The sequence below is a fragment of the Arvicanthis niloticus genome, chromosome 12, assembly GCF_011762505.2.
Source record: "Arvicanthis niloticus isolate mArvNil1 chromosome 12, mArvNil1.pat.X, whole genome shotgun sequence".
In the NCBI taxonomy this organism is placed as follows: domain Eukaryota; kingdom Metazoa; phylum Chordata; class Mammalia; order Rodentia; family Muridae; genus Arvicanthis; species Arvicanthis niloticus.
The window spans coordinates 19,296,414-19,313,439 of record NC_047669.1 but is presented as its reverse complement, the minus strand read 5'-3'; the positions used below and the strand labels follow the sequence as shown (position 1 = coordinate 19,313,439).

At 47.5% G+C, this 17,026-nt stretch overlaps 1 protein-coding gene across 6 annotated transcripts in view; it reads right to left on the bottom strand.

The window, feature by feature from the left end:
- The window catches only part of Muc4 (mucin 4, cell surface associated), a 53,394-nt gene extending 40,052 nt beyond the window's left edge, over positions 1-13,342 (bottom strand). For 4 of the 6 annotated variants that reach the window (XM_076942818.1, XM_076942819.1, XM_076942817.1 and 1 more), the window contains exon 1: positions 13,154-13,329. In XM_076942818.1, coding sequence (XP_076798933.1) covers positions 13,154-13,226 — 73 coding nt within the window. In that variant the 5' untranslated portion in view covers positions 13,227-13,329. Of the gene's footprint in view, positions 1-13,153 lie in introns of all 6 variants that reach the window. The other 2 variants (XR_013113560.1, XR_004607974.2) reach the window with 1 other exon arrangement.
- Positions 13,343-17,026: the final 3,684 nt, after the last annotated feature.

Here is a 17,026-nt window from a genome sequence, read left to right as displayed (position 1 = left end):
TGGTTTCAAATTCACAGCCGTCCTCCAGCCTCAACCTCCTTGGTGTAGGATTTTAGGACAAAGCCACCATGTCCTGCTCCTTTGTTCCCTTCTGGAGAGAGCCATTCAGACTTTAGAGGAGTTCTGAATCAGCTCTAATTTACACAAGTCAAATGACTCAGCTGCAAACCTGTGTATTTTATTAATAGAACTGTTTCCCGGGGCAACTGTCTAAACTGTTGTAGACACAGGAGTGGGCGGAGCTGCAGAGCACCTTGCTGGCCATTCTTATTGGACATGTGAGGATTGTGTAGTTTCCACTTTAGTCTCTTCCAGGGTTTGGGAGTTTGGAAGAAGAATGCTTTATGGCCAATTTTACAATGCTAAAGTAACTTTAATGTTAAAACTATATACAAAGACACCTCAGAAAGGAAAGCTAAGTCAAATAAATCTTGGTAATAACATCCACATAAATATTCTAGACAATATCAGCAAGCCAAAGCCAACATTAGATATTTAAAAGTATATGAATAAGCTGAATTTAGAGCAGAAATGTAAAATGAATGCATGACCTAATGAAAATCAACATATAATCCAAAAGGAGTGGGGACCGTGACTGTCGAGGAACATGAATTACTGAACATGAATAATGAATTATTCATGCCTTCCTTTTAAAGTCCTGAAGGCCAGCTGTGGTGGTCCACATCTGTAAAGCCAGTGCTTGAGAGGTTGAGACTGGAGGATTGCTTGAGTTTGGTGCTAACTTGAGGTATATGGAGAGACTTTGTCTCAAAAAAAAAGTTCTGGGCTGCTGAGATGGAGCAGAAGTCTGATCACCTGAGTTTGATCCCCAAGACCCATGTAGTGGGGAGAAGAAAACTGACTCTTACAAGCTTCCCTGTAGCCTCAACATGTACACCATACGTGTGAGTGTGTGTGTGTGCTCATCACACACACGCACGCACTCATGCACACACAAATGAATGTCAACAACCTAGTTTCCAGTAAACAAAAGATGCTAACCCCTTTATCTCCATTAACAATACAACATAATAAGTAATACAACACAGAAACCCACCAATGTCTCCTCTTTAGGTCAGACGGAGGCCTCACCAGGTGCAATACAGGAAAAAGGAACAGAAGACACAGTCAGTACACAGAATTTCTTTTTCATATGGAATGGGAAGAAGCTAACCTATGATTAGTTGACAAAAATGTAATCGTTTACACAAGAAAGCAAACTGGGCTGGGGCGCTGGTAGCTCAGTGGCCGTGCTCCAGTGTAAGACATATGAGGCTCTGCATACCTCCACCCTCAGACAAATACGGAAAAAGAAATCACAGGAAAGAAGGGAGGAGGGGTGGGAGGAGGAAGGGTGGGGGGGAGGATGGAGAGGGAAGGAAAGAGAGGAAAATAAAGGATAGATGGAGAAACCTTTCATATTTCTAAATTATTAGCCAAGTTCTACATATAGGATCAAATTTTTGAAAAAAAAGTTTCTTCCCTATATAATAATATAAATGTATTTTTATACTTATAGGTGTATATATTTATACATAAAACTGTAATGTTTATGTAGTGACAAAATAGAAAGTTCTGTAAACAAATCTAACTAAAGATAGGTTTCATTCTCATGGGCAAAGCCATCCGTATAACTTCACTGTTAATGAATTTGTTAATGAAGACACAATCGCTTTACTCTTTTGGGAAACAGAGTTGGAAAACAGAAGAACTTTTTGTCTAGACATTATATTTTTTCCTCGAGATTTTCCTGTGTTCTATATGTGTGTGAATGAACACACTGGTTGGTTTCTGCCAACTTGCTGTAAAGCTGAACACACTGGGAAGAAGGAAAGTCAATTGAGAAAATGCCTCTGTTAGGTTGGCCTGGAGAGAAGCCTGCGGGTCACTTTCTTTAATGATGGGTGTGGGAGGGCCCAGCTCACTGTGGGCAGTATCACCCAGGGCCAGGTGGTTCTGCGGTGTATAAGAATGCAGGCTGAGGAGGTCACAGAGAACAAGCCAAGGAGCAGCCCTCCACGGCCTCTGCTTAAGTTCCTGCCTCTACTTCCTGTCCTGACTTCCCTCAGTGAGGGAGTGTGACCTGAAAGTTGGAAGCTGTAATAAGCCCTTACCTCCTCAAGTTGCTTTCGGTCATGGTATTGTCTCATAAGCACCAATAAAATCCCTAAGGGAGAGTGTGTGGGAGTGTACAAGTGTGTATGTGTGTATGTGTGTGCAGTCCCACTTAGCCAGTACATCGTTTTAACCTTGCCTTATACCAAGAGTGTTTATTTGTGTTATTATTTTCATAAACAGAGAGGAAATCAGTCTTTTATATCTTGGGCAATAGTTGCCTCCCTCCCTCCACTTCAGAACCTGAAAGAATGTCACAGGGGGAGTGGTTGACCTCAGACCTGCAGCAAGGCTCTGTGTACTGTGTAAAAGCTCTGCTGGGCTCTGAAGACATGCTTCCTAACGAAGCCATACTCAGAACCTGTGCTGAATTATCCTGTTCCTACAAATAGGATCAATGAGAACCGTGACACGCCCTCTCTGAGGAACACTCGCAGTGTGCCCACTTCTCTGCAGTAATGAGAACTTAGGGCCAGGAACATGCTGTTGACCTGGGTTTACAACTTTTCTCCTTTTGTGTGCATGCCTATGTGCATGCAGCTCTGTGTGTGTACATGTCCACATGCTTGTGGAGGTCAGAGGTCATTGCCAAGCACCTTTCTTGGTTGCTTTCCACCTTATTTTTTTAGACAGGGTTTGACACTAAAACTCGAGCTTGCTAAGTTGGCTAAACTTACTGGACAGTGAATTCCAAGAGCCCCACTGTCTCTGCCTTCCGGAACCACGATCGCAGCCATCTACTATGTCATACTGGGGACCCGGGGACCGAGCTCAGTTCCTCTCGTTTATGTAACTTTAGTGAGTGAGCTACCTCCCCAGGCCTGACAAATTGTTCCTTTACACCTCGAGCTTGACCCGAATGTTGCTAGCATTTATTTGTGATACCCCACGGTTTAGGAGTGTTTATCCAGTACCCTGACAGAAGAGTGGGCACAATTTTTAACACTGCATAAAAACATTGAGTAATATCCATCAGAGGACTTTACGTGTTGTGATTATTGTGAGTTTTTTATTATATTGTTGATGCAAGTATGGAAGCTAACATCTATTTCTCATTTGCTAACACTATTTTTTTTTATGTATATTTGTTTAACTCCTGTCTGGGAACTCAGCTGTGTCATGTTGTAAGCCAGTGACTGGCATGTCACGCTCAGCTTTGCTTCTGTTCTCTCAGCTCATTTCCTAAATGCAGGTTTCTCTTAGTGAAATTACTGGTTAATGCCATAATATAAATTCATATTATTCATGAGTACTGTCAAATTTCTTGGCAGGCAAGTCATGCCAGTTTGCGGTCCCACCACGAGGGTATGGCAGCCCCCATTTCCCATCATCCTCTCCTCCCGGAACCTCTTTGCTTTGCCATTACTGATTTTAGATCTCCACCCAACATGACTGTGACCTGACTGGCCTGCTTGTAGAGGTTTATGTAGAGACCTTTCTGGCCTCCACTAAGCCACCATAGTCTCCTATGAAAACAGACGAGAAGGCAAGCTCTGCTTCATTTTCTAACCTGGGTTTTAATGTTTGGGATGCAAGGAGGGGGAAACAAAACCAACAATCCCTCTCACTCTGTTGAGCCTGTGTTGAGAAGGAAGGGCTTTGTGTTAATACAACAGACACACACTGATTGCTCCTGTCTCCCATCACTATGTAAACAACACGTAAAGTTTCAAGCTCTTTAGGGAAATGATGTGTGTATTCTACTATCTTAGGTGTGTCGTGCTCAAGTATGAACAGTGGCAAAAGAAGTTGTTTTTCGTAAGAAAATGTTCCTCAAAAGATAGAATGAGGAGGTGGAGAGATGGAGAGATGGCTCAGCAGTTCAAAGTGCTTCCTTTCCTGCTCTTTCTTTGAACCCAGGTTCGGTTCCCAGCACCTACATCAGGCAGCTCACAGCTGTCTGTAACTCCAGTTCCAGGGAATCTGAAAACCCTCTGGCTTCCCCAGGAACCTGTATGCGTGTGATACACATAAACTCACACAGGCACACACACATACACATAATTAAAAATAAATAAAATCTTTTTATAAAAGATAAGGTAAATCAGAACCCATGGGGGATCTTTTTAAAATGCAGCCGTATGTGCTGGAACTTGTGGCTCATGCCGATGGCCCCAGCTGAAATGAGGATCTACTCAAGTTTGAGGCTAACCTGGGCTACTAGAGATAGTCTGAGCCACAAAGTGAGAACTAATCTATGGCTAATGAAGTGTTCTTGGACTGACACTGAGAGTTAATTTTCTGGGTGTGGATGGAATCCAGGAATCTGCATTTTAGTGGGTGCTCAGGATGATTCTGGTCTCTGCAGCCTATGGATCACATTTTAAGAAACACTATAAAGCAAAATGATGGATGTTGAGGTATGATATTATGAGAATATATCTTACATCCTAAGAGACTGGAACTTTTTCTGGGCCTCAAAGCCAGAAGTAATAACGCACCTCACTTGAGACTTAAGACGTCTATCCCACTGTGTGCTCAACCTACCTTTAAGAGTACAATGTAACACCCAACCTTGTCTTGGATTTCCCATGTAATCAACTTTTACAACCTAAGCTGATACACAGCTGTAATTTTTGTTTTATTTTGTTTGCTTTTTTGTTTTTCGAGATAGAGTTTCTTTGTGTATCCTTGACTGTCCTAGAATTTGCTTTGTAGTCCACACTGGCCTCGAACTCACAGAGATCTGCATAGCTTCTGCTGTGCAGCATATGCCTAAGTCAAACCTTTCATTTCCCTCCTCCTGTTAACTGTTAATTACAGTTCCCAGGTGTGAAGCCCTCTGAGTCACCTTCCATTTTTTCCTCTCCCCTGTTCCCTGCATTGTAGTTTGTCACCAATCATTATTCCCCCAAATGACTCATGTCCCCTTGCTCACATTGCTGTGACATTCAACCCCCCTCCTTATTCTTCCTATGTCCAGTTTCCTGTTCCCCGCTGTGCTTTGGATACCACATGAGCTTGTCCCTCAGTGGCTCCTCTTTTGGAGGCTTGCTTCTCAGTATGATGCTGAGATCCTTACCAGAAAGGTTTGTGGGAAGCTCTTGGATCAACAGGACGCATGCCCTGGGAAGGGATTGTGGGACTCCTGTCTCTCTTCTGGCTTCCTGTTTTAGTGGAGTGAGCACTCACTCTCATCTGTCCTCTGTTCTTCCGTGGGGTCCTCCATGGAGCCTATGTGTGCATTCCAACCTGGGAGCTACATAAACTTTGCATTCTTACCAGTTAACCTGCCTCTGAGATTTTTGTTATAGTAATGAAATGTTGACTAATACACACACCCAGTATATACACCCAGTAGTATGCTTCCTTCATACTACTGTTGGGTTGATATTAGTTACAAGGACCAGGAAAAACTGCTCTATAAATGGTCTGTACGCCCTACCCTGGAAGGAATGTGGATGGTTGACCTTCTTCTTGGTTGTGGCTGAGTGTCTAAAAATAATCAGCACATCTGTATGCATGACAGGATGGCTTCTGTAAGAAGGAACACCCATTCCCAAGGCCTTCTTGGACTCTAGGTTGATTACTGGAAGGCATGTCTCCATGTTGAGTCTTTGAATATCAACCTGCTTTTGTGACTGACTAGCTCACACACTAAACTGCTTCATCTGCCACTGGTAGCAGATTTGAACTCCCTAAATTAAGAAGAAGAAGAAGAAGAAGAAGAAGAAGAAGAAGAAGAAGAAGAAGAAGAAGAAGAAGAAGAAGAAGAAGAAGAAAAAGAAGAAGAAGAAGAGGAGGAGGAGGAGGAGGAGGAGGAGGAGGAGGAGGAGGAGGAGATGGAGAAGAAGATGGAGAAGAAGATGGAGAAGAAGATGGAGAAGAAGATGGAGAAGAAGATGGTGAAGAAGAAGAAGAATGTCTGGTATTTTCATCATGCTTTGTTCCATATGTCACTGATAGTGGCCCATACTGCACAGTGAGAATTCTAGGCTAAGTAACCTGCCTAACATCTCCTAAGCAGAGGTTGAGGGTCACAAAGGCAAGGGACAAGGCTCCGAGAATGTGAGCTCCCTCTCAGCTCCAGGACTGCCACCTGGCATCTGGAGTACCAGAATGGGGGTGAGCTATGATGTTTGAGCTGCCCCAGGTTCCTGAGCTGCCATGTTGATGGGGAGCTGAGCCTGAGGACAAGTGAGGGACACGTTTAGGGGCAAAGAATGTGCCATGGGGACATTTCTGACTATGTCCTGGCTCTTTCTGTGACGATCAGTGAGAAGTGAGTTGTTGCACTCTTGGAGTGGCAAAACCGCTGTCTGATGGTCCATGTGGGGCAGTGTGAAACTGAAAAGTTTCCAAGTTCTAAGAGAGGAGAAGAGTCACCCAGGGATGGCAAAGCCATTGGCTCTGGTTCCGAGGTGGGACTGAGCCTCACAGCTGTGTCCTGGGGACCTCAGTGCACACTCTGACCACTCCAACTTCAACAAAATCAAGCCTTCCGGCTGTGTGGTGCCTCTCAAGGCTCCAGGGATGGCAAGGTTGAAAGTGAAAACAGACGTCACTCTTCTCAGTGGCCCTCTGGTGACTCCACAGCTGTGAGAAGGTGATGGGTGTGCTGTTGATTCAGGAGGAGTGGTGACAGCAGGAGTGAAGAGGACAGAAGAATAGGGTGGAGTATTACACCACAGAGAGAAAACGTGACTTGCTTTTTTATGCTTTGTGGGCTGAGGCTTCATTTCAGCACCTGCTCTGTTTGTCTTGGGTTTTTCTCCTGGAACTAGAGGAGAAAAACCCATAAACCAAATTTCCCACAATTCCTCTCACTTCCCCACTGTTCTCTCTTGGCCGGCGATCTCTTTGCAGGGTTGCCTGGGAGAGTAGAGTCCAAGCAGAGAACCCAACGACACTATTTTTAGCAGTAAATTCATTGAAAAGTGAGAAGGAGTTGAGCGTGGACCGGCCTTCCGCCCTCTGTGGGGAGTCAAGGACTATATCCAAGTGCATATCAGCCTAGAATCAACTGACCGGTATTACATTTACCACTGTGTGTCTCTCTTTTATCTGTCCTAGAATTCAAGACAAGGAAAGAGACTAATTTGAACTACTTGAGAGAGTGTGGCAGACCACCTGGAGCAGGGCTGGACTAACGAGAATGACATCATCGACATCTTTGCATGCTCTCCCCAGGCCCTAGCCTTTTAGTTCCTTCAGTGAGTTTGGAGGGAGAGTGAGGTAGCACCCTTAACTCCTGCAGTTGGCACAGTAACCCTAGAACTAGGAAGAGGCCCACAGACAGCTGTGAAGCCTGAGGAGGGTACCCTTCCCATAGTGTATCTACTATTAGTGGCCAAAGAACCCAAGAGCAATCTCAGGCTGGGTGGGTATGTCCACCTCAGATGGGAGCTAAGCCAGGCAAGCTGCAAAACCAAGAGGGCGGAGACTGGAGGTCAAACAACTGAGAGTCGGCACCGGACTGGGGTGTGGAGGTTGCGGTGGATCTTGGTCCTTTAAAGACTGTCCTAGAGTATCTGGATGTATTATCTCCACATACAGGAGAGTGAGGTGAGGGTCTCACCCAAGGCAACATCCCAGGTGAAGAAGCTTCTGGCTGACTGGCCTTGTTTGATGGCTTTAGTGGATGTAACTAGAAAGAATGGTTGAATCTCTTGTTTTAGAGTCTGCTGTGAAGCATAGATTCTGGAAGTCTTCCTTGATGATACAGATCTACAATTTTAAGGTCGGTACAGAGAATGTAGCTCCACCCATGGATAAGGGGAATGAAAGTGATCTAAGAAGCCCTGATTACGATGCCAAACTTTGATTTGGCCAGTTCCCTCGAACTCCACTGGGGTGCTCTTTGACTTGGGATGGAGGGAAGGGAGAAACAAGGTGACTTTGCTTGTTGTGGCTCCTGCCAGGCAGGGTGCTTTCGGCATCCCCTCACAAAGTCTTTTCTGAGCAAGATGTGAGCCGGAAATGGCAGAAGCCTTTGTGGCCACAACATAATTATGAACTGACACCTAGAGCTATGCTGACCAATATCTGCCATGTGACTCTGGCAAATTATTTGATTCCCCTGAGGCTTGGGGTACTTATCTATGAAACTAGGACAACTCCAGAGATTGTATCACCAGAGAGGCAATGCACGTGAAGTACTTAGCCCTCTACCCAAGCTCACCAAGGGTGTTCTACGCTGCCTCCTTGCAGAATCTCTCACTCTTTCCGGGTCTCTGTGCCACCACCAAACCAGCATCTTCTGCCTGGAGCCTTCCTGGCTCCTGGATGGCGTCTTACCCCATTGCTATCCTGCTCTGATCACATTCAATCACAGTATCCAGGACAGTCATTTCAAAGATCTTTCTAAAGCCTGCATGTGTCGCCCCTTTAGACTGAAAGGCCCTCCCTGCCTATCCATGTTAGTTACTTAAAATCCAGACCCCATCCTACACCTGTCGGCCCTGCAGGATATAGTGCCTGCCACCTCTCTAAGCCCCCATTGGGCCAGTCTCTTTGACAGTGTCCCACATGCTCTTGCTGTGCTGACTCATGCCCGGCACACACTCCCTGTGTTTTCTCCTCTACCATCAGGGCTCAGCTCAAGCACACAGCAGCTTCTCAGAGAGACCATGCCAGAGTCAGTCTAAACCAAGCCCCTCTCAACACCTCCTGTACCCTCATCCCTCTCTGGGGAACATTTCTGTAATTATTTAATACCTGTCTGCAGTTGGCAAGATCTTAGCTCCAGGAAGCTGGGCAAGGGCTGTTTTATTCTTCACTAGTGCACGTGGGGGGCACCTGAGAACAATGTCAGGCCCATGGAGGCCTATCTCAGGTCGCCCTTTAAATTAACAAATAAATGAATGGCGGTTCTCTCTTGTCAGCATTTCTGTGACTAGGGAAACCTGGATTCTTGTCCCACTGCCTTACTTTCTGGGCCGTATGACCTGAAACAGATCACCTAAATTAGAGAACTTTGGGAGGCAAGAACCATGACTTCTCCATCTTAGTGTCTGAAGTCACTGGCCTGAGTAGGCTTTCAGGAAGTGAACAGCTTCAAAGCCTGACTTGCCTTCATCTCCCGAATTCACCACAAGGTACTGTTTGAGTCCAAAGTCCAGAGTCAATGTTTGTGAGTCCTCAGACATGCACAGACGGAAAGGACAGAGATGCCTTCCACATGGACCAGGGTCTGTTGTGAGCACAGCCACCACTGCAGACACCTGTGTGGCACAGCTACCCCGTTCCTCAACATGTGAGGTGCTGGAGAAAAGACGAGCTGAGCCTAACAGAAAGACCCATAATAAGGCCGAAGGTTGAAACTAGGAGGAGCCTGGGCCTACAGCGTGTCAGACCCAGTCTAGAGGGAAGTGGCCCCACAGACTGCTTTGTGTGCCTTTGTGAGGTACTCAACCCGCCAAGAAACCAGAAGACACAGTAGCAAAGACCATTTCTTTGAGTGTCTTTTGAGAAGGTCAACTGCTTCTCAGCCTCTCCTGGCAACTAAGACACAAGCCGTTTATTTGTTAAGCAGTGCCTGGGCCATCCCCTCTCAGAGGTCAGGGCATGGAGGAGACTGCCCGGGAGAAAGGACCCCCAGAAACGGCAGTCAGAGCTTGGCCCTGTGGCAGAGGTGGGCCTTTGGGTTGGTTCAGGCAATAAGGCACATTTGAGATAAAGCCGGGCAGCACTTTCGAGGGCACAGAAAGGATAGTTCCTGGGGTGTATGGACCTGCCACCCGAGCCAACAGAGAGTCCGCTTCGTTTCCCGGCTCCATTGCATTCCCTGCCTGCTAACCCCACCCCACCCCCATCAGAAGCACCCCTTTCAAAGACCTTCGCATGGCTCTTCTTGATGCTATCTCAATTTGTCTTCATGACAGTGCTGCATTATAGCCTCCTCCCTTAGATCCGTTTGCCTGCTAGCAGGCTGAGACTGTGCGGCCGCAGACCTTTGCCTCTGCCCCCTGGCTACTGAGCTGTCCTGCAGTCACGCCTATTATTGAGTCCTTGCTTTCCTTGACAGGCCCTCCCGTACAAAGATGCTCTTCTTCTGGATGTGAGAAGATCCACATCCAGTGAGATCTTGGGGTGGGGGTGAGGGGGGACAGATACACCTGTGGAGCCTTGGTGGCCTTGGCTACAGGCTGAAAAGGCCTTTCTTAGCCCAATGAAAGAGCTGGTTGCTCTCTTGAAGAAAGCCAGTGATGCTCTTTACCCCTGTGTATCCTGTGGCCATGGGCCTGGTCTATCCTGCACTAGCAATGAACTCCTATCTTTCCAGCGGCCACTAAAGCAGTGATGTGCCTCTGTGACTAGGTCACTGACAGTCCTTAACAGGAAGCATGGCTTCCAGGCTTCCTTCTGAGTCATTCCTGACAGAGTTGTGCTCCCGGTCTGGTCCACCTTTCTCCTCACCTTTCCGGAACTTTCACTCTGGAGAGCCCAGGCTTTACCAGGAAGGAGCTCTTCTGCGGAAGCTCTGAGCTTTCTGTGTGACCTGGAGCCAATGACTTCAATACCTTCTTCAGAGGTGGCCTGGGCCCAGAGAAAGGTCTTGCCTGTAGTGCAGGGACTCTAGCCAGCCTGAGCACAGCAGACATGGCTCCTTCATTCTCTTTGCCTCAATAGAAATCTTTAGATTACGTTCCTAAAGCTAGGCCCCAAGAGTCATCATTCCCTAATTTGGCCACTTGCTTCTCCTGAGGCTGACTACCAAGGTCCAGCTATCAAAGTACTGAAGTCCAACCATCAAAACCCCCTTTTGGCTACCCTAATTAAAATGTCCAATCAAAATTAAACACTGCATTCTAACATGGGGTTTCTCCTTTTACCTTTATAAACCCTCATTTGCTTATGGGCCACGTCTGTCTCCTCTCTATCCAAAGACACTCTTTTGCCCATCCCTGCCCCAGAGCAATTATCCCTACCCCTCCCCACCCACCCCCACCCACCCCCCCACCCCCCATCTACCATCCCTTTCCCTTCTTCTGTCCGATACCCCCAGGTCTCTGCCTCTTATTCCCTGACCTTTGTCCCTCTGTGGCAAATAAATCTCCTGTGTGCTGAGAACTTGGTCTTGGGGTGTCTTGTGCCAATAGGGATCCTTTGCTGCCGACAAGTGTGAATGGACAGCTTAGACCCAGACATTTGTGGGGCCTTAGTAAACCCCTCTAGGAGCCAGAAGGAACAGGCCCTCAGAAGCTGCCTTAATAGCTTAGTGACTGGATTTTCCCATGTAGCCCCTCATAATGTTCCGCCTCTGGCTCTAAGCTTTGCTGCCTCTCCCACCGACCCTCCTGGCTCTGCTCCTGTCACCACAGGACCCAGCTCCAGGACATGCCACACTTCTGTGAGTCATCCATCCACATCATCTTCCTCTCCTTCTCTGGACACGCCCTTCTGCTTTCTCTACCACCTGCACCCTGTGTCCTCTCGATAGAACACAGAATTCAATGATCCAACCACTTTGGGGCAAGTGGGGAGTTGGTACCAACACTTTCAGAGTTGACTTTGGGGGAGATTTAAAAATACCTTTTATTTTTCTAGAGGGGAGTGGGTTCAAGGCCATACTCAGTTTGAGGCCAGCCTGGCTACATGATACCCAGTCTCAAAACATAAAATACAGCACATTGTCAGCTCTAGCACTTGGGATGTAGCTTAGCAATAGATTGCTTGTCTAATGAGCCTGAAGCCCTGGGTTCAACCCCCAGAGCTACAAAAACAAACAAAACAGCAGCCGAGACAAGCTGGAAGCACTTAGGGCCAGATCCAAAGCAGGTCTAAAGGGCTGGAGAGATGGCTCAGTGGTTGAGAACAGTGGCTGCTTTCCAGCAGACTTGTGTTCAACTCCCAGTATCTACATAAAGCTCACAATTGTTTGAAACCCCACCCTAGGGGATCTGATCTGACACCTTTACCATATATACATGTGGTACACAGCCAGGCATTCAAATAAGCAAAACACCCATACACATAAAAATAAGCACTGAAAAAAAAAAAAATCCCAGACCTAATGGTTCAAGTCTGTTATCTAGCATTCAGGAGGCAAGAGCATTACTGTGAGTTTGAGGATAGCCTGGGCTATGTAGTTAGATCTGGGCCAGCTTGAGCTATCATGTGAGAAGTTTTTTGAAAAAACAAAACAAAACTATGGCTGTGGATATGATCAGAGTCGTGGTGTAGGTATATTAAATTGTCAAAGAATAAATTTAAATTTAAGACCTGGGCAGAAGGCATAGTTCAATGGTACAGAGTATGTGGTTAACAAGCAAGACCCTGGGTTTGATACCCAGCTCTCAGCGAAAGCTCCCCAGGGCCTGTTGAGGTTCAAGAGGGATTGACTCTGACCTTGGTCTGGGCTCCCAATCCTCAGCCTTCGCAGAATACTCAGACACCCTTATGCACAGAATGAAACCCGAACTGCAGTCAGGCTGGCAGCTGGGGAAGTGGCTGGAAGGAGCCTCAGGGACATGGAGAACATCCCCAACAACCCTGTGCCCACCACCCTGAACCCTGGGCACAAGGCTGGCATCACAGTCTTGAAATGGCAGGAGGCTGGGTTTGAGACAGCGCACTGGCTGCTCTCAGCATCTCTGCTGAGTCTGCCCACGCCTGGCTTCCGTTCCCACCATCCTCCAAGCCGACCTGCCTCTTTCCTTCTACAATTTTCTCCTTTATGGCCAAATTGCTTAGCTCATTTATTTCTCACCCGCCCTGTCCTCTGCTCTGACATCTCTGTATGATTTTTTTTTCCTCCTGTCAGCAGCTTTTCTGATTTCTCCCTCAGAGTCTCCTCAACTCGCTCACCTCCTAGCTATGGTTCTGCCTCTTTCTCTTTCTATGCAAATGAGTCCTGGTCCCCTCCACCATGGGTTCCCCAAGTCAGGCCACCTCCTGCCCCCAAGACATCTGTCTCTCTACCTCTGCTTCTTCTTTATAACTGTCCTTTTATCTTTTGTCTTCCACCTTGTCCCATATCCACCCGTTCTCTCTCTCCCTCCCTCATTCCCTCCTCCCTTCTCTCTCTTCTTTCTTCCCTTCCTCTCTGAAGCCGGCCTCCCCTGCCCCAGACCTCTTTCCCACATGTTTCGCTTACCAGGTACCAAGAGGAGGCAAGAACACAGGCAGCTCAGACACAGCCAGGGAACTCTCCAGTGAGGCCCTCTCATGGCTCCAAAGAGTCTCTTAGGCTCCCTCAGGAATCTCCACAGCACAGAGGTGGCAGCAGGAGGAGCAGAGGCGAGCCTGTCCCCACTGGCTGCTGGCCCCAAACAGGTGTATTTCCCTGAAGGGGTGAGAATGAGTACTAGGGGGAGGAGGACAAAAGAAGGTGTGGCCTCATGCCAATCATCCTTGCCCAGTCTTTTCTTTCCTCAATCCCCACCCCTTTTCCCCCACCAGGAAAAAAATTAATACCTGTACACCCATGGCTCTGCTCCTTGTCAACTTGAGCCAAGTGGGCGGAGGGTAGAAGAGGGATATGGGGAAAGAGAAACTAGGCTGGCGGGAAGAGAGGGGGCACCTTCCTGCCTATGGACCCTGAGACCTTTCCTCCCTCTTCTGGGTCTGCAATGACTACAGCTACTGTAGAAGGCAGCTGGGTCACTTCAGTAGGAAGGGAAGAGATAATAGAAAAGAGACAGCACAGAGATAAAGAACTCAAGGCTAGACTAACAGGAGAAAAACTGAGATGTATAGATACGCTAGTGAACACAGGGAGTGAAGGTAACCATATGTAGTAAGGGGTGGAACAGAAATACCCTATACACCATCTTTTGGAAGGGGTGATGAGGTTAGACCATCAGCTCCTTATCAGCATGTGAAACATGGTGGGTGTCTTCTGTCCGAGACAGGGTGAATCTGAGACTACTGGAGAAAACAGCTGGGAAGATTTCCTAGCAATGTTAACATAGAAAGTAGGCGGAATGCTTATCCATGACCCGGATGTGAGGGGTGCCTCTAGAGGATTGGAGGCTTGGATCATCCCATTTTGGAACTCACCATTTTAGACAACCTCTCGGAACTCAGACAGAAGCGAGAAAGGATGTGAACCCCGAGCAAAGCGTGTCAGGCAGAATTCTGAAGTGGATGGAGGCTGTTGGGAAGGCTGTGTGGAGGAGAATGGGAGTGTTCTCCTTACCCTCGGCCGCTGCACAAACCTCTGCTTTCTAGCACCTCTCGGTGCCATTCGCAGGAGTGGATGTCTGTGGAGTGACTGGTCCCAGAGCAAAAAAAGAACCCAAGATAAAAATCAGAATTTCGTCATTCTCAGGCAGAGCCAGCCTTGCCAAGGCAAAGTAATGGCAGGCAGTTCCATTTCAGAGACTGCCACTGAAGACCATGGTAGGCCCAACACCTTGACCATGTGAGTAAGACATTCCCGTGTGGCCCAAACTATGCTTTGACTTTATCATGTAGATACTATTTGTGTGACACTACAGAGGTGAGTATGACAATCCAGGCACCCTCCTCCTGAATGTGAACAAAATTACTCCATTGTTTTTAGGAGCAGGAAAGCTGTATGGTAGAGAGGAATTCGAGGCACCTTGACAGGACAGCAGGAAGCCGGCACTGACAACAGTTTGCATAGGTACCCTTAGGGGTCATTCTTTGATGACAGCTCTTTTTTTTTTCTTTTCAGATGTATTATTTTAGAATGTATGTGCATCTGTTTTAGTGCATACGTGTATGAGTTTACACATACCACAGAAGCCTGCAGAAGCCAGAAGAGGGCATCAGGTCCCCTGGAACTGGAATTACAGGCGGTTGTGAGCTGCCGTGTGGGCACTGGGAACTGAGCCCAGGTCCTCTGCAAGATAGCACATACTCTTTGCCACTGCACCATTTCTCCGGCCTCTGTGTCAATTCTTGCTCATAGTTCCTCTTTGTTAATTTGTCACCTGGGTTTTTGTTTATTTCTTTTTGATTTGATGAAACAGTGTCTTGTTATATAGCCCGGGCTGGCCTGGAAATCTTGATCCTCCTGCCTCAGCCTCTAGAGTGTTGGGATTTCAGGAGTGTGCCACCATGCTTGGCTCACCATTGGTGGCGGTGATGGTGGTGGTACTGTTGGCGGTGGTGTTGATAGTAGTGATGGTGTTCATTTGTGTTTGTTTTGTTGTCTTGGTAACACTCTTTAGATTACATCTTCTCATCCACAAAGGACAAAAGCCTCCAGGTCACACTGAAGTAACAGAGAATCTTCCATTTTTTCAATGTGTGGAAAGCTGGAGAATTTCAGAGCATATCCAGAGGTTGACCAGGGCACCTGGGTTTTAGCTGCGTCTTTGTTACCCAAGGTAAGTCACAGTCTCTTTAAGCCTTGTTTTTCTCATCTGAAAAATCAGAGTAGTAACACTTACCAGAGAAGCTGTGAGACTGAACTGAGCTTATAGATGAGAGGGTGCCTTACAACTGTTCAGGCACCAGCAGAGGGCACCTGGCTTGTGGCTTCATCCCAACATCATCCCTGAAGAGAGAAATAAACGCCCAAGCAAAAGAAAGAGTCTGAAGCAGAGACCCAAGGTTGTCTGCCCATAAAGGTCTCCTGCCTCCATTTAGGTTTTTCTGTACTGGGACCAGGAACCAGAAACCTCGAGAGAGGAGGTCTGTGATACTCCCCCGTCCCCTCCCTGTCTCTTTCAGGTCTCTTTGACTTTCCCTTTGAGGCCAGCTCTGTGGCTTGCTCATTCCCCAGTGTTAAGTATCTGTCGTGATGCCTCTCTCTGCCCAGGTGAGTCGTGAGGATTTCTTTTTCTTCTGCCCTTCAATGCATCCTACAGGTAGGTTAGAGGAAGAAACCATTGGCCTCTCCTACTTGTGCCCTGTCAAGACCTCCCTGGCTCTAGGCTGCTGGGTTTGCTTCAGGCAGAAATCTAATGGGGGGGGGGGGGAAGGAAGAACTCTGTAGAAATTTGGATAGTGAAATGATTCTAAAAGTTTTCCCAAGTAGTGAGGCTAACTGAACCAGACAGCTGAGCTCCAGACAGAACAGTCAGGATCTTTGCCCTGTGTATGTGCACAGGCACATGGACATGTGTGGGCGTATGTTTTGTGTGTGTGTGTGTTGGCAGACAGGATTCTCCTCAAAGAGAGAGAGAGAGAGTCAAGTTCTCTCATTTACCTAGCCAAACAGCTCAGGATGGCTGGCCAGGAAGCCTTAGAGATCTACCTGTCCCCATCCCCAAAGTGCTGGGTACAAGTGCACACCATTGCACCTGGCATATTTTATGTGGGTTCTGGACCTTGAACTCAGGTACTAGCGCTTTGCAAACCTGGTACTTTACCACTGAGCTATGCCCACCCCACCCTACCTAGGACCCCCCAGCCACTCTAAGGACATTTCTCTTCTAATGTCTTGCCTCTAGTTTCTCAGGGTGCCCTATTGTAACTCACCAACACATACCTTACACCTAAGGAGAACCTAAAGTAGCAATGAAGCTGCCTCTCGGCTAAATGAAAGTATCAGAGTGCGTGGGCAGGAAGTGGAGCAGTCATTCAAACTGATTACGTCCAGAGTAAAAAGATCCGCAGCTAGAATGTGGGCCCCAGTGTGTGTCCCCAACTTGGAACAAGGCCTGTTACTTCCTCATCTCACTCGGGGAAGACCGAGGTTACAAGAGGTCAGTGTGTGCCACCCCCCCTTCATTACCATGTCATAGTCAGGCCGAGTGACCAAGTGAAACAGAGAGCTGACTTCCTTCATGGTTCTTGTCCTGAGTCATGCAGAAAGGTGGAGTTGAAGCCAGGTCTTCCTGGGCCCAAAGTGAAAGAAGGGAGTCCTCAGTGTGTGCTTGGCTCTCGGTTACTTCCTCAGGGCAGATCATGAGTTGGTTTGCCGGCTAGCTGCAGGGAGAGAGCCCCCAGATACGTTTAAGCCGCCATCATGGCCCTTCTTCTGGTGGCCCTTTGGCCAACGACTAAGCAAAGTAAAGACTATTTCTACCCCGGGGTTTCCTCAGATGGCAGC